This window comes from Barbatula barbatula, assembly GCF_947034865.1.
Source record: "Barbatula barbatula genome assembly, chromosome: 25".
Lineage (NCBI taxonomy): Eukaryota > Metazoa > Chordata > Actinopteri > Cypriniformes > Nemacheilidae > Barbatula > Barbatula barbatula.
The window spans coordinates 15675513-15696862 of NC_136788.1; the positions used below are offsets into that span (position 1 = coordinate 15675513).

The 21350-nt window shown below is 39.1% G+C and overlaps 2 protein-coding genes across 3 annotated transcripts; one reads left to right on the forward strand and one right to left on the reverse strand.

Annotated features, from left to right (window-relative positions):
- Positions 1-9040: 9040 nt before the first annotated feature.
- Positions 9041-10590, reverse strand: LOC306890920 (N-acetylneuraminate-9-phosphate synthase-like; the record flags this gene model as incomplete). Its single annotated transcript, XM_079450935.1, has 6 exons — positions 9041-9226; positions 9298-9564; positions 9648-9802; positions 9910-10009; positions 10113-10328; positions 10459-10590. The coding sequence occupies 6 exons, from the start codon at positions 10588-10590 to the stop codon at positions 9041-9043; spliced, it is 1056 nt and encodes a 351-aa protein (XP_079307061.1).
- Positions 10591-12614: 2024 nt separating this feature from the next.
- On the forward strand, positions 12615-19433 carry LOC306890783 (N-acylneuraminate cytidylyltransferase B-like). Of its 2 annotated transcripts, none has more exons than XM_079450750.1 (8): positions 12615-12923; positions 14618-14760; positions 14863-15018; positions 15137-15270; positions 15352-15446; positions 17164-17335; positions 18389-18614; positions 18926-19433. In XM_079450750.1, exons 1-7 carry the CDS (start codon positions 12646-12648, stop codon positions 18590-18592), a joined length of 1182 nt encoding a protein of 393 aa, XP_079306876.1. In that variant the 5' UTR covers positions 12615-12645; the 3' UTR covers positions 18593-18614; positions 18926-19433. The 2 variants fall into 2 exon arrangements, with proteins under 2 accessions (XP_079306876.1, XP_079306875.1); XM_079450749.1 differs by having other exon boundaries at positions 12621-12923; positions 18389-18554.
- The last annotated feature ends 1917 nt before the right edge of the window (positions 19434-21350 follow it).

Consider the following 21350-nt stretch of genomic DNA (forward strand, 5'->3'; position numbering starts at 1 on the left):
GTGCCCGCCGGTCGCGGAGAGCTGAACGGAGGAGCGAGCCCGGTGTGTGTGTGTGTGTGATAGTCTCCTCCCTCTTTCAATGTCGGGGGCTTTAAACGGCAGAACACGCAAAGAAATGATGGAGAGCTAAATGCTTAGATTTTAATCCTATGCGTTTGATGGGAGATTATGAGATTTATCCTTGATACAATCTCTTAAAATCTCTTTATTTATTAAAGGTTCTTTGCATGTGCCAAATAAATTATAGTTTTTTTTGGTAATATATATATTAAATGACACAATATACGTGTAGAATTAGAGATGAGTCGTTGTATGGAAATATTGAATAGCCCCCATACTGCCGCTCCCTCCATGGGTCTATGTCCCTCTCACACCATCATCAAGTTACCATCACAAAGTTTAGACATATCTCTTCGTCATATTTCAATTCGTTTTATTTGACTATTTCACATTTTGAGGTTTATGGAGCGCAGTCAGCACTCGGCAAGTCACACACAACCTTCACTTTCCTGACAGATCAAACTCCGTCATGTGTTTAATCTGCCAACGGTTCAAGTCACCTGTGAAAATCTAACAGGCCTCCGCACATCCATCTCGTTGCGGTGGGACCCGGCGTAGTTTATTTCTGTCAGGGGCCGTCCAATAAATTCTCTTATTTCTGTCGCGCTGCGTGGTGGAGCAAAATATGAAGTGTTCAATCAAACACTAAAGTGTCAAACCTGGATCTCTATGTAGGGTTCTAGTGTATTAGGCTGTAAATTGTAGAGCTACGGGCGCAGGGCCCCTAGAGAGAGCAGGCTGTAGCATGTACTGGATGTCCAGATGTCATCTATGAAGAATTTTCTTTGTGACACAAGTTTCCACACAATTTTAATAATAAAATGGCTTTTTTAAAGTAAATTACAGATTTTTGCATTAAATTAATAGGGTGGGTGTTTAATTTGATTAATCTAATGAATCTAAATGGTTTTAAAAATTGATTTTTGAATTCGGGGTGAATAATGCTCAGAAAATGTTTCTGGCAGGTTGAATGAAACCTGTAGCCACACACGAGAGAGAGAGAGAGAGAGAGAGAGAGAGAGAGAGAGAGAGAGAGAAAGAGAGAAAGAGGGAGAGAGAGAGAGAGAGAGAGAGGGGGAGAGAGAGAGAGAGAGAGAGAGAGAGAGAGGGCTGAGTTCCAGAGCCCCATTGTTTACCAAGTGTCACTTCTGCAGAGTGATTTATGGTTATGCAAATGTACATGTCTGGAAGCAAGCACTGCCCCAAAGACTCATGGGATGAATCAAGAGTGGCGTCCCTGACTCAGACTCTCACAGCCGAGGACACAGAAGTGAGAAAGACGAAAGACAAGGAGACGGGAAAAGCAAGATAAAGAAAATGAAAAACAGAGAGATGTGGTAATGAGATACGTGCAGGGAAACGGCCTTCACTTGTGTCCGTGCAGAGTTGAAAATTATTGGACAGAACAGACGCACGTGTGCGTGACATGAGCTGTGTATTTGCGTAAAAGAGTCCCGGATCTGTACTTTGCCACGCAAAGTTTGTTTCATGACACATGATTTAATGACGGGATTGTTAAACGATAATCTTACTAGCAGATCATTTACAACTGTCTCTAGAGGTTCCACCATATAAGGCTGGTTGAGTCCATCTGAAAGATAGCACAGGTAGGACTACATCTCTTATATATCAGGAGATCTGGACAAATCTGCTGTGTAGAAACATCTGGTAAACGTACATTAAAAATCCTAAATGACAGGAGACATCTCAGAGATATATTGTAGATGAGCAAACAATAAAAAATGATTTCTTGGTGATGCAAATGCATCAAATCGACATCTCCCAGATGCATGAGACTAAAAAACTGTGGTAATGTTTGTAAAATCACCTTTAAAACAAATATCCAATATGCATTACATCGGACTAACGATACTTAATAAATACTACATAAAAATACACTTACACATGTTATCTCCTCAATTATTTTAATTTTGGCCTGCAGTATATTGCTCAGCGAGCATATGAATGTTGATCACACGATTGGCTGCACCATATCTAACGTCTACTGAAGCTGCAATGTGTGCTTGTAACTTTGTTTGTTTGTTTGTGCACACTTTATTTGATGTGACGCTGCCGTTTTGCGCTGAATGTCCCCTCCGGGGTCAATAAAGTCTAGCCCAAATGTCTGCGCCCTTCACGCGGCTCCCGAGCGCCCTCTACCCGTCAACACGCGCAACAACATACTAAACCGCTGTCCTTGGTTGTTTTTAAACGGCCATAATGAGTGAATTTCATATTCTTTAGACCTTGAGACGTTAAGTCAATTCCTCAGAGCCTAATTCACGGCGTCTCTATCCCTCAGTATAACGGAAAGGATTTTGGCGCGTGTGTATGTTGCGCGACAGATGGAGGCGCCACACGCGGAAAGGTGGCATCGCGTGAAAAGGCATGCATGACAGACATCGAGGAGGTTTATTTTAGACATCGCCGAAGCGTCGCATCTGATGCATTGCACACCTTCTAATGACTGAGGTGCGCAGACTTATCGAAACCTCAATCTGTCTTTGTATAAAAGTTAAAGCGACTCATTACAAAATACACCAGGGTTGCCAGATCGAAGTTTTTTTAACTGCTCTGCTGTTCTTAATTCTAAATAAGTAAATAAAAATAAAAGTGGAGACATGTCATTTAAAATGCTGTAAATTCAGCAGTATAATTACATTGTAAGGAGATATTATGATCAGACACGCAATATGATTGAGAGAAGGCAAATTTACCAACGCATATTTGGCAACCCTGACTTAGAACTGAACACCAAACGCATAAACCTCAATCACGGTGACAATAGTCAAACATCACACGGTTAAAATGCACTCCAAACACAACAAAAAAACAGGCATAGATTGAATATTCTGCAATGCATGCTGGGAACTTTCGAACCTTTGTGTATTGAAATATCATTTGAGATAACTGTTTGGAAATGTAAAAAGGTTTTAAAAACAAGACCTGGCGTCCACAAACCAATACATTGACTCGATCTTACTAAAACACTTGTACTTTATTGACTTTAGTTTAATGTTTTACACTACATATCTCTAAACAGTACAGTCTGCCAGAAACTGGCACTTTTATGCAAAGTAAGTTACAATGCATTCAAGGTATACATTTCATTAGCATCAATGAGTGCAGAGCTTCACCAACTGAGCCGCAGAGGGCATTATGCGATTGACAAAACCCCCACAGCCTGAAGACATTTACAAATGCTCATTTGCGTTTGCTGGTGTGACCACTTGTGTGGTTTGAGAACAGCTCGTATCCTTTATTCCTATCTGTTTGCTCAGCTTGTGTCTTGTTGTGTAGTTGGGTTGTTTGTTGGTGGTTCAGCTCAGTGGAGTGAGAGATGAAGAGACTAAGTCTTCCTCCACACAACCTGATCCAATTCTCCTTCCCCATTCATCCAAAACCAAAGACATCATGAGCTTCTGTCAATGCATTTTGATGCCAACATTAAAACATACTCTAACAGCATATCATAGTCATGGGGAGTCAGGCCAAGTCGACAAGTTTGACACTTACGTTTTTATCTGAGAATATAAATCCAGTTATCAGATGAGTCATAATTTTACATCCTCTCAGCAATTGCAGAACTTGTGTGCTATTGCTTATATACAGCAATGGAGAGAAAGACAGAAATCGAGCAAGAGCTCTTGTGTGGGCACGGTGTAAACCCTTCGGTGATTTCACGGTACAGCGGGTGCAGCGTGGGCGTGGCCAGGCTGATCCAGTGCCACCGCTTCGCCATCTGTTAATCTCTATTTCCAGACCTGAGATCCGGAACCGAATCAAGAGAGGTGGGGAGGCCTTCTGGCTTGCTTTTAGGTGCTCTTGCACGTCAGCTGGTTTTAACATGTAGACTTTTATACGGGGCTAATGAACACAGAAGAACAGCATGGTAGAGAGAGAGAGAGAGAGAGAGAGAGAGAGAGAGAGAGAGAGAGAGAGAGAGAGAGAGAGAGAGAGAGAGAGAGAGAGAGAGAGAGAGAGAGAGACTTTGGCATGCAACAGATATTGCATTCAGTATACTTCCAGTTTTTCCATGACTCATGTTGTTTAAGTAATGGGATTGTTCCAGAAAAGCGTCTCTACATTGAAATCTTTCACTCAGATCTATTAACAACTTTCATGTTTTATATTTGAGAAAGTGGAAATATTCTTGTTATTTTAAACTTGTATTAGGCAAAATAAGTGAAATAATAGTGAAGTGCTGGGAAAGTTAAAAAAGCAGACATATTACTATGGGGCTCCAATACCTTATTACATTTTGTATATTTAAAAATAAACAAAATAAAATAAATGTAGGTATTATGCTGTACCTAAGAGGTTCCGGTATGACTTTGTGTGTGTATAAATCATAAAGTTTTATGTCATTCGCATTATAAACATCTCTGTGTCGTTTAGAAGGTCAATCAATCACACAATACACATTTTCATCCTCCGAAAAAAAAAAGATTTCCAGGATAGTGCAGCGACAAAAACATCTTATACAGAGAAACTTTTCAGCAATAAATCAAAGACAGATATATCCTTCATTTATCAGTCCTAAGAAACCACAGGACACGTTTTGAAGGATAAGAACAGTAAGTTTATGTCTGAATGATTTATGAGGCTTTAAAACAGAGATGTAAGTCTGACACTGAAGAAGTGTTGTACAAATGAAATTCTCGTGACTGGTGAGAGAATGTTCTGCTGATCCTGAAAACTTCATTCTGTCAGTCAGAGTGCTGACATCACTTCACCGTGGCGATGTGTCAGGCATCAGCACAATGAAGAAACATCACATCAGACTACAGTAAACAACTTACCAAAAAACATATTATTTGGTATGCATCAAAATAGGTGAAGTAATAACATTAGACAAACTGCATAATGACTCTTTATGACTTAAATCTAAAGATTTAAATGTACTGAAATATTATTTTATTATTAGTAGTATTATGCTTTGTAGCGACTAGTGACCTAAGCCTTTTCATTCCCGATTTTATATGTATTAATGAATGACTGCAAGTTTCATCTTTGCATTACGGTTTAGGATTTACTGACATCTTTTGGTGGTTCAAAGCACTGCGGGTTTGAGTGACGTCGCCATGACGTTCACACACGATCCTGCACTTACATTAAGATTTACGAATCGCATTTTCAGAGTGGAATCAACATTTCTAGGCTCTAAAACCAACACCACGAAGATCTTCAGACTCGCCGAAGCTCTCGCTTTTCTGGATCTTCAGTCCACCCCACGTTTCCGGTTTTGACTATAAGCGATACAGCTTCCTCCACTGGGCATGCGCACTTCAATACCGCATAATGTTTGTCACGGTGAAAACCGCTGATTCATATGTTGTATTATTGTATGGTTAGGTGTAGGGTTGGGGTTGGCCTAGGCATTAGCTAATGTAATTTATTACAATTATATGGCGAGATTTTGCACCGCTTCCGGCTGTAGCTGTATCCCTTCTAGCAACAACCAACTTCTCCCCCAATCCTCCTACGTCACGGAGGTCCCATGATGCAACGCGAACGTTACCGAATATAATTTCTTAAATACAAATGTTCACGGTCGTTTGCGCGATTGTATACACCGCGCTGGATTACCGGAGGCATTTACGTGCACGATATCTTTTATAAAAGGAACTAGACTTGAGTGCGTCCTGACGTCACACGTGATACCGTCTTGGGAAAGTGTCGCGGTATCACGTTAGTAGGGACAGGGGACGTACGGTTCTTTAGCTTTGCGCAGTGGCAGTATCGTAGCCAATGAGGTTTATCCGAGGCGCGATTATTGCTAATTGAAAACTTTACCCAATACCCCGCCGGGACGACTTGAAATATAGTCGGCTCTGGCAATTTTTGGAGGTCTCTACGGGGACTAACAAAATTGTGAAAGAAAGAATTAAAGTTGATGTAGGATATATCGTTATATATGTATAATTATAATACTTATCAAGTGCGACGGACGATGCAATTCTTAAATTAATTATGAAGACAATATTAAACACATCGCATAATTTGTTAATGTTTGAACTGGGTATATTTGCAGTATGCTAATATTAATTTATTAATTCTATTTTATGATGCATCTTATCTCATGCTTGCATAAAGGGAAATATAAGAAGGATAATATCATATATTTAGAAATCTTTCTACAGTGTAACTTACATTATTTAAAAAAGTCAAATTAATAAAAAATTGGTATTAAAGTTACCACCTGACATTTGTTGAGTGAGGAAGTAAAGGAATACAATAAACAAATGCAGAGCACCACAATTGCAGCTCACAGAAACCAGAACAAAGTCGTAAACTGTTATCAACGAGCCCATCATACATGTATGTTCCTACACGTAGGCTGAACCAAAGAAAAACACATCAAACAATAATTAATCATTCAGATTACACGACCGTTTCATGAATATTAAACAAACATGCTCAGCATAAACTACTATACCAGAACCATTTCCCCCAAACACTTTTGAAAGATCGCTAAAAATAAGATCTGGGATTAACCAACGTTCATGAAGTTTACACGTTTTGTCGCTTGATATCAACGTCACCATCACCAATCCAACAATTTTTTCAAACTTTATTTAAACGTTTCCCTGGTAAAGTATTACTCCGTGAATGAATCCCCAAACCGCTTTAAAGACACAATAAAGCTTTTAAACATCACGAGTGGGTTATAACTGGTGTGTCATAAAATAAAACGTGAAATATTTGGAGGTTTTGTTAACCACGGACAATAGGCTTGTTTGAGATGAACAAAATCTGCGCAGAACCGATCACCGGTGATCACCGTGAGATGCATGCCGGTTAGAAAAGTCTCCGAGTTACGTCCGCCTTGCTCTGACCTCATGCTGACGTGTGCCCAAAAACTCTCGCGACAGCGAGGCGGCTGTGTCGGATTGAGCAGTCGAGCGCAGTTGCTCTCCACCGACTGCGCTACTCAAAAGCATGATGGGAAACGACTGACTGACGACACAGCTTCGTGCTCATTGGCTGAGAATGTCCGGTGATATTTTTTTCCCCTTAATTCTAAGAAGTCCATTACCTATAGCCTAATACGATTTACTTTTTCTATAGTACTTAGTAATTAGGACATGTTTTATTTTTATTTTCTTGGTTTGAAGTGAAGTCCTGTTTGTTTTAATTTTCTCTTTATTGAGAGATGTGTATTCTCTTTATACATTGACATTTTTGTACAACATTATTCCATTAAATAAATTAGTCAATACATCAATACATGCATACATCTAATGTGACTGTTTTACAATTAGGCCTCATGTTTGTGTTTTTATCTGATATCTTTATTTGGATATGTCTGATTCCAGGAGTGCAATAAACAAAACCCACACATGCTCATTTCTTAATTTAGAATGTGTTGTTGTTTCATATTATTTTTTAAGAATAATTTGCAGCACACACTTTTCCTAATCATTAAACATGAATTGAAACTTACATTAAGGTGACAAACAATTGTGTAATATATTTATATGGAATATTTGTCATGTAAAAAAGGGATAGTTCACCCAAATAACTTTAATAATAATAAAAACAATTTTCTTTGGTGCTGAATTATCTGCAGTCAGGACTGTTTATTTTTTACTCGACATTAATTTCATTAGATGCAAGTTGCAATACCACTCTAGATCAGATAGATTTATATCCCTACCATTTACTGAATTAGCCATTTTAAGTAATGAGCACTGTTCACCTTCGGTGATTCTCCTCACCATAACCATCTTCGTGTAAAAACAGTGGTATTTCAACTGCATCAACTTCGTCTGCGATAAAGAACGCGAACGCGATCTCTTCCATTGTTGACGTTTGCAGTCCACAACACAGCGAGATTCAGGAAGTGTCCGGCTTGCCTGCACTTTTTTTCACTCCTCCCCTCACTGTAGCCGCCTACTCTCGCCTATATTTCAGGCGAGGCAAGGCGCATCTCAAACAAGCCTTTTATTTCAGCGATCATTTCCCGGATGGTTTCCTATCATGTGGAGCTCCGCCCTCAACACATCCCATTGGTTAGCAGGCGGGGTTATTTTTAAGTGCGGCCTTCATCTGTCGCTCTTCCCATTGGTTACAAGGAAATGACGTTGAAACCAGGAACTTCAGTTTAAAAACATTGTTCTTCGACTTAATGCCGTTGAAACCGATTGTAATATAAACTCTGTATTTATTTATTAATATAAATAGTATGATTAAAAACTTAATACATTGAAAGTTAATTCAGGGGAAGTGTTTTATTTATTTGTAAGTTTGTTAGGAAGACTCTTTCTACTACTTGTAGGTTGATTTTGATTCTGATTGGCGGATCCTTTGCGAACACTAACATGACTTTTACGTGAAGTGACTCACTGTTTAGGGTGTATAATTATTGTTTGTATGACGATGGTTAGAATATGGTTACCGTATCAGTTTGTGGTGTTTTACAAAGTCTTTCTTTACAGTTTGTTTCTAATTTTTCATTCAACAAAGTCATTGTCTATGTATTTATTTAACGTCCTACAAACATCTCCAGGTACCTGCCTGCTGTCCGCCATCGTCCCTCTGCCTGCACATCCAACATGAGCGCGCTGATGACGTGTTTTCACATGCATTTAGCATGTGATATAAATCATCATAGAGTGGGATTTAATTTTTATTTGAGTGTATTTTAAACATTCATTTATAATTGTTTGATAAATAAATTGATTTGACTTTTTACATACATTTCACCAACCATTTATACATACTCCCAGTATACCACAGTAAATGTACCATTTGTACATATTAAAAACATTAAAAGAATAATGAATTATTTCCCAATGTGGATTCATTCTGGGCTCAAAAGAACTTCATTCTAAAGTAGAATCTCATCTTCTTTATACAATTTATGTTTATTTTCCAAAATATACTTTCTATTATTTATACAGAATTAACATTTTTTTTACATATCTATCCCTTTCCCAACAACACGAAAGACACTGCCTAGAGAATCTGATCATTATTATTCAATCATCGCATAAGTTATGGTGACATCTTCTCCAACGTCTGCTGTGATTTTTTTGCCCACAATATTGAAGATGTTCTCTGGTGCCACACCGTGCGGTTCAGCCACTTTTACAGCCAGCATGTCGAGAGTCAACGTCACACCCTTCTGAAGCGGCCTCCGGGCGACCACAGACTTACCCAACTGCAAATAAAATTAGCAGACTTTATTACATTCTGTTGTTTGTTATCATAAGAATCTTTTAGATATCTTACCTTGCTGTGACAAGAAGCTTCACAGGCCAGCATCTGTTTGACGGGTGAACCCATGGCCATCTCTACAGTCCTGATGGCTTTCACCAGTTCTGCAAGCTCAGTCGGCTCCAGCGAGGCTGAGTGGTCACTGCCTTTCCATGTCTTGTCCAGGGTCACATGACGCTCCAAGACCTTTGCCCCCAGTGCCACGGCAGCCACAGACACAAGGATGCCCGTCTCATGTCCAGAGTAACCTATCGGAATGTCTGGAAACTCCTTCTGGAACGCCTACATTTGCAAAAACAACTGCATCACTATTATTTATTGTTTGAAATCAGATGAGTCAAGCAGGATGGGGATGGATCTCTTACAGGAATCAAACTGAGATTGATGTGCTCTGTCGGCAGTGGATAAGCGCTTGTGCACTGCAGGAAGGTGAAGTTGGGATTGTGCTTCTTCACTCTTTGATAAACGCAGCGCATGGTTTCCATCGACTGCATACCGCTGGAGATAACCATGGGACGACCTGCAGAAATACAACAGCTTCAAAGATGCTTCTGAAGAAAATGAGGTACAGCTCTTTAATTTTCATTGGGCCTGGTATTTCAATTAGGCACATCCAGTGAGTTAAACCATTTTTGGCAGTTTTCTCCAGGTAAGGTATGTTGTTTGTGTCTGCTGAGGCCACTTTGAAAAACGGCACGTTTATCTCATGAAGAAATTCTACAGCCATCTGATAGAAGCAAAACATTGAATATTTATAAATCATCATTTATGGTTATATGCATATGAACAAACATGAAACATTACTATATGTGTACGATGAAATATTTTACCTCGTCCATCCCTGATGCTGTAAAGAAAATCCCGATGTCATCGGCATAGCTCTGCAGTTCTCTGTACTGCTGGTGACTGAACTCCAGGTGGCGCTTGTGAGCTCCGTAGGTTGGGCCCCAGGCGTGAGGGGACGTGTAAGGTCGCTCTAAAGCATGTTTGGTGAATCTGTGCTCGATCTCGCTCTTCTGAAACTTCACACAGTCAGCACCACAATCCTACATCATGACAGCACGACGAGAGAGAGAGAGAGAGAGAGAGAGAGAGTGAGAGAGAGTGAGAGAGAGTGAGAGAGTGAGAGAGTGAGACAGTGAATCCGAATTGATGCTTTCACATGGTTAAACTTACCTTTGACATTCTGATCATTTTTTTGGCAATCTCGATGTCTCCTTGGTGGTTTTGGCCGATCTCAGCAATGATGAAACAGGGGTTAGATCCCCCAATTCTTCTTCCAGGACAGAGTTCAAATTCAGAAGGCATTTTAGAGATGTATCTGTATGTTCAAATTCAAGTTCCACTTTATGAGGTTGAAGGAACAGACGCAAGTGAGTCGTAGAGTAAGAGGCGGTATAGAGGGATGCAACATCATATATAGGATACAGGTGCTCCACCCCACACCATTAGTTCAGATATTTAGTGTCAAGTTGAAATGGACTTACAGCCTTATCTGAAACAAGAGAGACGCAAAATGGTGCTTTTTTGTAGTTATTTGATATATAAAAACATTATTTTACGTCTATTTTGTTAAGGACGGTGGAAATATATGAGATCATTTAAAAGCGCTTTACTAGATCACCATTCCTTGTCAGAGCCACCGACCACCGGACATTTAAATTATTATTATTATTTTTTATTATTTCATGTCGTGTGCTGCACTTTGTGTTTTAAAAGCTCAATGTAAGATTTCTCCTGATGAACTTCTACTGTAATGTTAGCCAAGGAGTAATAACACTTACAGTTTTTCTCAATTGTTTAGACATTTTCTGAAAGCATGCCTCATATTCTCAGAACTCTACACACAAATCAAAAAACACAAACACAATGGGCAAAACCCCTCAATTCTCCTGCAAAATGAAACTTCACATTCATAACAATGTTCTTTCTTCTCAAAATGGTATTTTGTTTTATAAATGACAAACACAAACCATCATATGAATAAACATTTATAAGAACCAGTTGAACACTGATGTGCTCTTTATAAAACACTATGATGAATGGAAAACACTTCTCCATTCATCATAATGACTTTGGTCTTTATTTGGTTCAGTGTTACACTTACTACAGACAATAAATACATAAGTGTGTTGTAAAATATTTTTTTGTATATATATATATATATATAAAATAGTTTTTATAGTCAGAACACACAAATACACGATAACAAATATATTTTATTTTTCCAACAAAAACAATGTACAGTGTACATCCCAACCAACGCAAAGTTGCGCATACAATGGTGTACATACAAAAAACTATGCTGCATCTTCTCTTGGGTTTGGGTCTGACCACAGCACCTCATCCACATCACAAGCAATGTTTTTCAGTCCAGCCATGAAAAGCATCAGCTGCTATATCTCCACATGTGTCGTCCATAGCTTGGAGAAGATGTTTACACGTTTGTGAGGTGTTTACACATGTGATGAGTCAGTGTGCATATTTGAATGGCAGTGTGTTCCTTGTGAAAACAAGAGATTTTTCTGCCCGAAAATTGTGCCAAATGCAGAGAATTGTGTGTAGTGTTTTGAAAAAAGTGTCTTTTAGAACTGCAATGTGAGTGTAAAGCAGGAATTGTGCTTGTAGTTTAGCAGTATTGGTTCAGGGGGTTGGTGAATGAGTTACATGTTGTGGTCATTGTGTCTCAAGTACCAATATTTGTGTGTAAACAATTGAGAAAAACTGTAAATGGGTAACTTGCCTACACCAGACCCGCAGGTGTACATTATGTTTACCGTTGAGTTTCTGAATTCATGTTGAGGGCGGTGTTTTATTTGCTTACGCACATTTTCACATCAGCATCATTACGACTAAACACTAAGCGGGTTTCAATTCGCAAAAAAAGTGTTAGGCTCGCTTGAGGTGGTTTTTCATTTTGCGAAAAAGTGTTAATGCGAATATTGAGATGGAAACGCATTTTGCCGTATGCACGAGACTGTAACCTGATGTTGTTACGCGGCATCAGAAATGTTGTTTTAGTCGTTCATAAATGATTCAACAAATATTTTTGTAATTGCATCAGAACTGTCACAACTGTGTTTCCCAAACAGCAAGCATCCACAAAAGCACTGCGACTCGTCCGCTTGCGCAATGAACAGTGGCTTCTCTTACTTTTCTTACTGATATTTAATGGCAGATAATTAGGAAAGGATGGTTGACTTGGATGGAAAAGGTTCGAAAATGTTTTCTGCGATATTCCAATTTTGCGCATAAGCTAAATACGCAACTTTGGAAACCATCCCCTTAACGCGCATTTGAACTATAAATCTTGCGTCTGTTCCCACGCAAGTGAGAGGTAGAGTAAAGGGACCGTATAGAGGGATGCAGGGTGCTGGATTCGGCACAAATGAAGACCTGCCTATATATAGACCCTGTTTCTCCTCTGTCACATCAGTGTTCGCGAGGATGGAGAGCAGCAGGAGCGCACGGGTGAATTCGTACGACTGTAACCCATCCATCAAACCCCCGCACCGGGCGGCTCTGATTCTGGCCCGGGGCGGCAGCAAAGGAATCCCGCTGAAAAACATAAAAGTTTTGGCAGGAGTTCCTCTTATCGGATGGGTGGTAAGAGCTGCTTTGGAGTCAGACGTCATTGACAGGCAACTATTTCTTTTTAATAGAATTTAAATCGCCCAGTTTGTAATTTAATGTGGATTCTATTGTCTTTTTTGTTTTATAAAAAGCATGTGCAGTGTAAATGATGTTGTCTTATCTCGCAATATACCAACGCTTTAAAGCTGTTGATGATTGCCATGAGTAGTGATGGGAATTATGATTCATTTGACTGTCTTTTCTTTTTCTGTTCGTTCACCAAAATGATCGTTTCAGATCAACGAACGCATTAATGAACCTATAAACTGATAATGATTCCAGGCTTTATTCAAATGTGTGTCTACTCATTAAATAAATAAAAGAAGTCTAAAAAATGTTTCAGACGACCAAAGCACAAGGGTTTCTTGCATAATTAAAAAGTTAATTGTTTAGTCATTTACACATTCATAAATCGGGGATTTTTAAACGTGAAGTTTATGTATTTTAAATTAACAAGCGTGCACAATAGCTACATAAGGTCCGTGTACCTTCAGCTAATTCATTTATTCGTTTAAACCTGTCCTTATCATTGCACAGTACATAATAGGCTTGCTGAGTTTGATTAAAAGTCAAACTACTTAGAGATTGTACAAATAAGCATGAGTGTCTAAAATAAAGGTTTATTGTCAGGTATTAGAATGACAAGAATCACCAGAGACTGCTCTCACCCCTTGAACTGTTGAGACAGTTTCTATCTCTCTGCATTTTAAGATCTCCCTTATCTGGTCTATTACCTTCTTGGTCATTTTACAGTGATTAGACAAAATCCCTTTTTTCAGAATCAGAAGAGCTTTATTGCCAATACAAATATAATACGATTTACAGTCTAAAATATTAAATAAAAGTACAGAATTGTACAGAAAATGGGGGATAATTACATATACGAGACATTGTATGGGGTATGTACACTTGTGCAAATAGATAATGATGAAAGAGGCAGTGTTATTTACAAGTAGAAATAACATTTAAATATAATAAGGCACTATAGTGCACACTAAAGGAGTGGTGAAAGTGGAATATTGCTCTTAAGCAGCAGTGGTCTGTTTAGGAGGGAGATTTCCTGGGGAAGAAGCTGCTTCTGTGTGTGGAAGTCCTGATGTTTGGTGCTCTGAAGTGTGCCAGAGGGGATTTTTGTCCTATTATATTACAAATATTTATTTATGTCTTGTGTTTTGTGTTAGAAGTGCTCTAAGAATTTCGTTGTTTGCTTTGCCTGGAATGACAATAAAATATATTCATTCATTTCTATTCAGGTCTGTGAATGTTAAGGTTAACCGGTCATAGTGACCCATGATAAAATAATAATTAGTCTTTATAAAAGATCAAAAATAGAACCCTGCCCAAAATAAAAATGTATTGGATTTATTATGAAGGTTTTTGATTAACTCTGCAATAACACAGCATCATGTATGTATCTACATACATAAAACATAATAGAAAAAACGCTTCTATACAGTGCAACTCTAGTTGTATGTAGAAGTGTTTTGTCTTGTTTGGTAAAATTTTTACTAACAGCATGCAAACAAAGTGCATATTTTTAACACATTAAAGTGCAAAACGCGCCCCTCACTATAAATTTGAACGGGGCTTTATGGTAAAGTCACGGCATTGCACTGAAAGTCTGTTTTGCTTGTGTCCCATTAAATCTCTCCTAGGTTTCATAGTTACATCTTTTTTAAATGTAATAAATGTTGTTTTTCAGTGTGTGGGTGTCTACCGATCACGATGAGATTGAACGGGTTGCTCGCATCTGGGGTGCAAATGTTCAGCGGCGCAGTCCTGAAGTGTCCAAAGACAACTCCAGCTCCCTGGAGACCATCCAAGAGTTCATCCATCAAAGACCTGGTGAGAAGTTATAAAGAATGGATAGAGAAGTTTAGCACTATGCATTCATGAGACCTTCGACTGTTCTGTATTCACACATTGCTTGCACGTTTAATTTTACAGAGGTGGACATCGTGTGTCACATTCAGGCGACCTCTCCATGCCTGCACCCGTATCACATCAGAGAGGCCCTGCAGATGATCACCCAACAGGGTTATGACTTTGTTTTCTCAGTAGTGCGCCGACACCAGTTTCGCTGGCAGGAGGTGAACCAGAAAGGTAAAGAAATCATTTTAAAACTTTTATTAGATCCCTTGTAACCAAAAAATCCTTTTGACATATTAAGGTGCCTCCGCACATCTGGTCACAAACAAACAGATTCTTGATTTGTTATTAGGAGGTGAGTTCACGCGTCCTCTGAACATAGATGTAGCGCACAGACCACGACGTCAAGACTGGCCCGGAGAGCTCTATGAAAACGGTTCTTTCTACTTTACCAAGAAAGAAATATGGAAAGATGGCTTGACGCAGGTGTGAACCTTCCCTTGTAACCTCAAACATTAACATTTCTCCTTCAAATATATTGATTCGTTCTTTTACTGTTTGTTGAAGTTGGGTAATATCGGCTACTATGAGATGCTGCCGGAACACAGTGTTGATATTGACGTGGATGTAGATTGGATGGTTGCTGAGCAGAGAGTTTTGAGGTGAGGAAACTGTGAAACGGACATCCTTGGTTTTTCATCACGTTAAGCAGGGGCGATTCTAGGGTCAGAGCTTCAGGGGTGCTGAGCACCCAATGAGCCCCACTGCCACCACCCACCCTCTTTACACACAAAAACTAAAAATATGTCTATTAAAAAATAACTTTATCATTACAAAATTGATTCAACTAACTCCAAAATTCAGATTTTTCTTTCTTTTTTTTTTAGACATTTTCAGAACACCATCTTAATTGTGAGAGTTCACACAGACAGCTCCCTGTAACAAACACAAAAACTTCTTCACTCAGCTTGTTTTCCTGACCCTTAACTCCATGTGCCTCCTTTTGTATCAACAGTCATCAGATTGGTTAGATTAGATTCAACTTTATTGTCATTGAACAAAGTAACAGGTACTTGAAAAACAAAATGTAATTAATCTTCTGTAGTTTATTAACAAATGGCCATCTATATCTGGTCGCACGCCTGTCTGAACTTTCATAAACCAATATAAGTCATCAATAAATAAAACAATTAAGAAAAGAAGGTAAAGTCCAAAATATCCAGATAATTTACAGAGGTCTTGAAAATACTAAGAAAGTAAAGATATAAAATAAGAAATACAGGGAAATCTTTAAAGTACTTCCCCTGAATCCCCATTTTTGCTCTACTTTGGTAGAGTTCATCTATGTCGCCGCACTTTGAGGCTGGCAAACCTGTCAATGACCCTTTGGGGTTCAATTATTTCAAGCAACTCCTTCTCAATAGACATCACAGTTATAGGTGCTGGAGTCTGCTTTGGCCTGTGGTCCTCCTGAGTCATGTATGGATCCGACGCAAGGCACTAAAAGACTTTCAGTGAAGGGAACACGAATCTGAACTGTACCAGACTCACTCTTGCGCTTCAGAAAGAATCACTTCCTCTGACACTCTGGTCCAAACGCCAGGGCGATCACGTTTCCATGACGACTGACCAGAAAAGACGCACGTGACGTCATGTTTACGTGACTCCAGACTGTTAAAATGAGTATCAAATGAACGATAAACTTTAACAACAGAGACACAGGTCCGCAGTTTAGTTGTTTTTGTTTCACGCGCTAGCAGTTAATAAACAGAACTGAATGCGTCTTGCGGAAGAAAATATTAACCGGCGCTACTTCTCTCCGTTTATGACCATGGACGAGTCACCCAGGTCCTGTGCTACTCCACAGCGGCGGCGACCCGATGGACTAAAATAGTCCGAAAATAAACACTAGTTATAGGTGTACCATGGTGATTCAGGATACTGACTCCAGTACTCACCGATATGGTTTCGCAATCGGAACAACTCTATGTAAAAGGAAAGTGTAAGACAGCTTTGGAGCAACTTAGTTGATTCACAACACTACATAACGGGTTCTCACTCTCGCGCTGAGCGGTACAGGTACAGAGGAGAAGTAGAAGAAGAGAAGAGGATGACATCAGTTGCTAAGCGGGGATGTTTTCATTTTCATCCTTAACGCGTAGGCTATATTTTAAACCACAAACTACGGAGTGTGTTTTGAACATTTTTAACATTGTAAAAGACAAATTTATTAACAACATGTCTTATTCCAAGTTTTAGGGGTGCTGAGCTTCTTTTTAGGGGTGCTGAAGCAACCCCTAAAAAGGGGCTAGCCTCGCCCATAACGTTAAGTAAGCCTGTTTACATTTTATCATGTAAACTCAAGATGTTTTTCTGCAGGTTTGGATATTTTGGCCAAAAGAAGAATGCACAGATCAGACTGCTTCTGTGCAGTGTGTCTGGCTGTCTTACCAACGGTCAGATATTTGTGTCGGTCTCAGGACCCGAGTTTGCTGCCATCAATGGTCAAGACCTGGCTGGAATACGAATGCTACAGGAGGAGGGCATAGAGGTAGGGCCATCTATTCTAGAGCATAGAGGTAGGGCTATCTATTCTAGAGCATAGAGGTAGGGCTATCTATTCTAGAGCATAGAGGTAGGGCCATCTATTCTAGAGCATAGAGGTAGGGCCATCTATTCTAGAGCATAGAGGTAGGGCCATCTATTCTAGAGCATAGAGGTAGGGCCATCTATTCTAGAGCATAGAGGTAGGGCCATCTATTCTAGAGCATAGAGGTAGGGCCATCTATTCTAGAGCATAGAGGTAGGGCCATCTATTCTAGAGCATAGAGGTAGGGCCATCTATTCTAGAGCATAGAGGTAGGGCCATCTATTCTAGAGCATAGAGGTAGGGCCATCTATTCTAGAGCATAGAGGTAGGTCTATCTATTCTAGAGCATAGAGGTAGGGCCATCTATTCTAGAGCATAGAGGTAGGGCCATCTATTCTAGAGCATAGAGGTAGGGCCATCTATTCTAGAGCATAGAGGTAGGGCCATCTATTCTAGAGCATAGAGGTAGGGCCATCTATTCTAGAGCATAGAGGTAGGGCCATCTGTAGGGCCATCTATTCTAGAGCATAGAGGTAGGGCCATCTATTCTAGAGCATAGAGGTAGGGCCATCTATTCTAGAGCACAGAGGTAGGGCCATCTATTCTAGAGCATAGAGGTAGGGCCATCTATTCTAGAGCATAGAGGTAGGGCCATCTATTCTAGAGCATAGAGGTAGGGCCATCTATTCTAGAGCATAGAGGTAGGGCCATCTAGAGCATAGAGGTACAGCTATTTATAAAAAAATCTCAAATGTTCAGTCGAAGGCTTTAGTTGTAATGGTCCTACGGAAACACAGACGAGGGAAAGATATAAAACAAAAAGCACTGTAATAGACTCGTTAGGTTAAAATGAGGATTACATTTAGTGTTTTTTTATAATTGAAAATATTTGATGCGTTTCTAACAACAAATGTCATCACAACGTACTAAGCCATACATCTCTCTGTACAATGGGTTCCCTTAAAATAAGAAAAGAAAGCTGGCCAACAGTGAAACTCACTTCTGTGTTTCTAGGTGATTCTTGTATCTGGTATTAATGAACCAATGCCAAAGGCTCTGCTGAAGACCGTTTCCAAACAGGCAGGATGTGACATCGAACTCGGAGTCGAGAAGAAACATCTTGCAATTGAACGTTTGTTGAAGGAGAAGAATCTGCACAAGGAAGAAGTGGCTTTCATGGGTGAGAATCTGATGGCTGCAAGTAGCTGCGTACTGTAACTGTAAAGCAAACTATTGTAAAGTAAGTGACAATAGCACATATTAAATGCCATAATCAAACACATCAAGTTTAGAATTTTTGCTTGAGCAACGGACTGGACTGCGTTCAGCCTTTATGAACACACAAGCCTTATAGTTTACAGTCCCATCCGCTGACAGTCACTTCAAGTGTAGGCAAACTAGATGTGTTTACATTACAAAGTTTGCAAAGACAAAACATTTTGACAAGGGCATCAAACACTCACGCACATGTTTGTTCTCTTATTGGAGCAAATTGTAAGCAAACATGTGTAAAACAATATTATGTGAGATAATACATTGTTTGATATTCAGGTGCAGAATGTGAGGACGTGGAGATCCTGTCGCAGGTTGGGCTGAATGCCGTACCTCCTCATGCGCCTGCGGCACATCTCATCGCAGCTGACTACACCTGTCAAAGACCAGCGGGACAAGGGGCGGTTTTTGAGTTTGCTCAGTACATCCTGCAGCTGAAGAAAATGGCAAAGTCGCAGATGAAATATGATCGCATTGACAGAAACAACTTCTGAACTTTCTGTGTCTTTATTTTTTCTGGTGTTTGAACACTTTAACCACAAACAAAAACACTATTAAATCACTAACAATAGATAAATAATGTAAAAGTATTTTTTATTTAGCTTTGTATACTGTGCTAGGCTTTAATGGACTAGTTTTTGATGCACTTATGTATTTTGTTGCCTATGTTGTTATAATTGCTTCCAATGTTTCCTCATCTGTTAGTCGCTTTGGATAAAAGCGTCTGCTAAATGACTAAATGTAAATGAGATATTTATAACAATAAAGTTCTTGGCTGTCAAATGTTACTTGAGAATGTCTATAACTGTGTATTGGTATTTTACTATGTTCAACTCTATAATAAAACTTGGGGTTGTTTCAACCTGGGTCAAAAATGGATTTTGTAAATAGGCTACTGTAAACTATGAAAATAACTTCGATAAAGATCACACAACCAGGTTCTATGCTGGACAAAATGTATTTGGCTAAACACAGCCAAGAAAGCCTCAACTCGCACAACTAATCTCAATGACAATAATACAATGGCTCATTAAAACCACAGGGGGGAGCCACAGGTCAATCTCATGAAGGTATATGAGTAAATAGGTAAATCTTAGATACAGAAAATGATCCACAATATTGTACTAATAGAGTCGTGTTCACATAAAAACAGCATTTATATTTAGCAGGCATACCAATATTATAATGCACTACATCCACATGCCCACCCGCAATAGAGACACATTACACAGCAAACATCTAAAACCCAAAGATGTTCATCGTGCACATTAGTTAAATACTCCACACAATAGTAATATATCAATCATAAATAAGTACATACTTCATATCACTCAAGCCGTTAGCTATACATAGCAGTCGCTCCAGTAACCCCCACCACACTTCCGCGTCTCACCAGAAGATGGCGCCCGTTAACTGTCCGAGTTCACTCACTCGTTTTCATTCGCTCCATCATATTAGTAAACTAATATAGGGAATAGGGTATAGCGGGCGATTTCAGACAAAGCTTAAACTCTAATATGGAAATTAAATAAACCCACCTGTGCTGGAGGCATGATGTAATGCTCTATATGTCTCCATCTCCTTCTCTGGGTTATGACTGTCGTCTGCAATAATGATGCTTAGTTCACACGAATACTTTTAATAAGAACGTTTAGTTTTTATATCTCAAAAATGCTTACGGTCCGTGTACCTTCGGATAATTCGTTAATTAAGGGCTGCCTTATCCCTATGTGCCAGCAAAAAGCCAGAATGGGCTCAGCAGAGACTTGCATGCAGGATAGCTCTGCACGTTAAGATCTCCCTTATCTGGTCTATTACCTTGTTAGTCATTTTACAGTGATTAGACAATATTCTGCTAAGCCAATTTTCAAGCACTTTTTTGTTGTATTACATTACGAGTATTTATTTAAATGTCTTGTGTTTTGTATTAAAGGCGCTTTAAGAATTGTGTTGTTTGCTTTGCCTGCAATGACAATAAAAGGTAGGCCTAGGCTTATTCATTAATTCATATTCAGGTAGGCTGTGTGTATGTGGTTTTTAACCTGTCGTGTCCTATGATAAAAGAAGTAGTGAAGCAATAGTTTTTATAATAGATAGTCTGCAAGATGTGATTTCTTATCTTACTTTATAAGACCACACACAACTACAATTTATTAAAAATAAAAAACTATAGAACACTGACCAAAACACAATAGAAAACAATGTATTTACATGGAAATTATAATGTTTCAATTGGGTTTTGTTTCAATGGAGTTGTTTGAGCCTGTAGAATGTAAATGAAAGTACCTACAGGTTTTTAATCAACTTATGTAGAGTTGTAGGCTATATAGAAGTGCAAAACGAACTTCAGGATGACTTTAATGATGTATGTTATTAAAGATTCCGGTGTTATGTGCTACCACCACTGATCACCAGAGGCAGCGCAGCTGGACTTCCGGTGGACTAGAACGCGCTTGTTCATACATATACTTTATTTTTTGTTTTTGTTTTATTGTGTATTTATTTTCGGCATTTAAACAAATATTGAGGAAAACAAACCAAAATGTTGTATGCTCATGAATACGGTACCTTAAATATACAAGTCTTGGAAGAAACCATTACTCGTTTACATTAAGGGAACGAGAAACCTACAGTTTTCAGCGAAATCAACTAAAGGAAACAATCAGAAATCCATCTCACCAGGACTGAGAGTTTAATTTGTGAG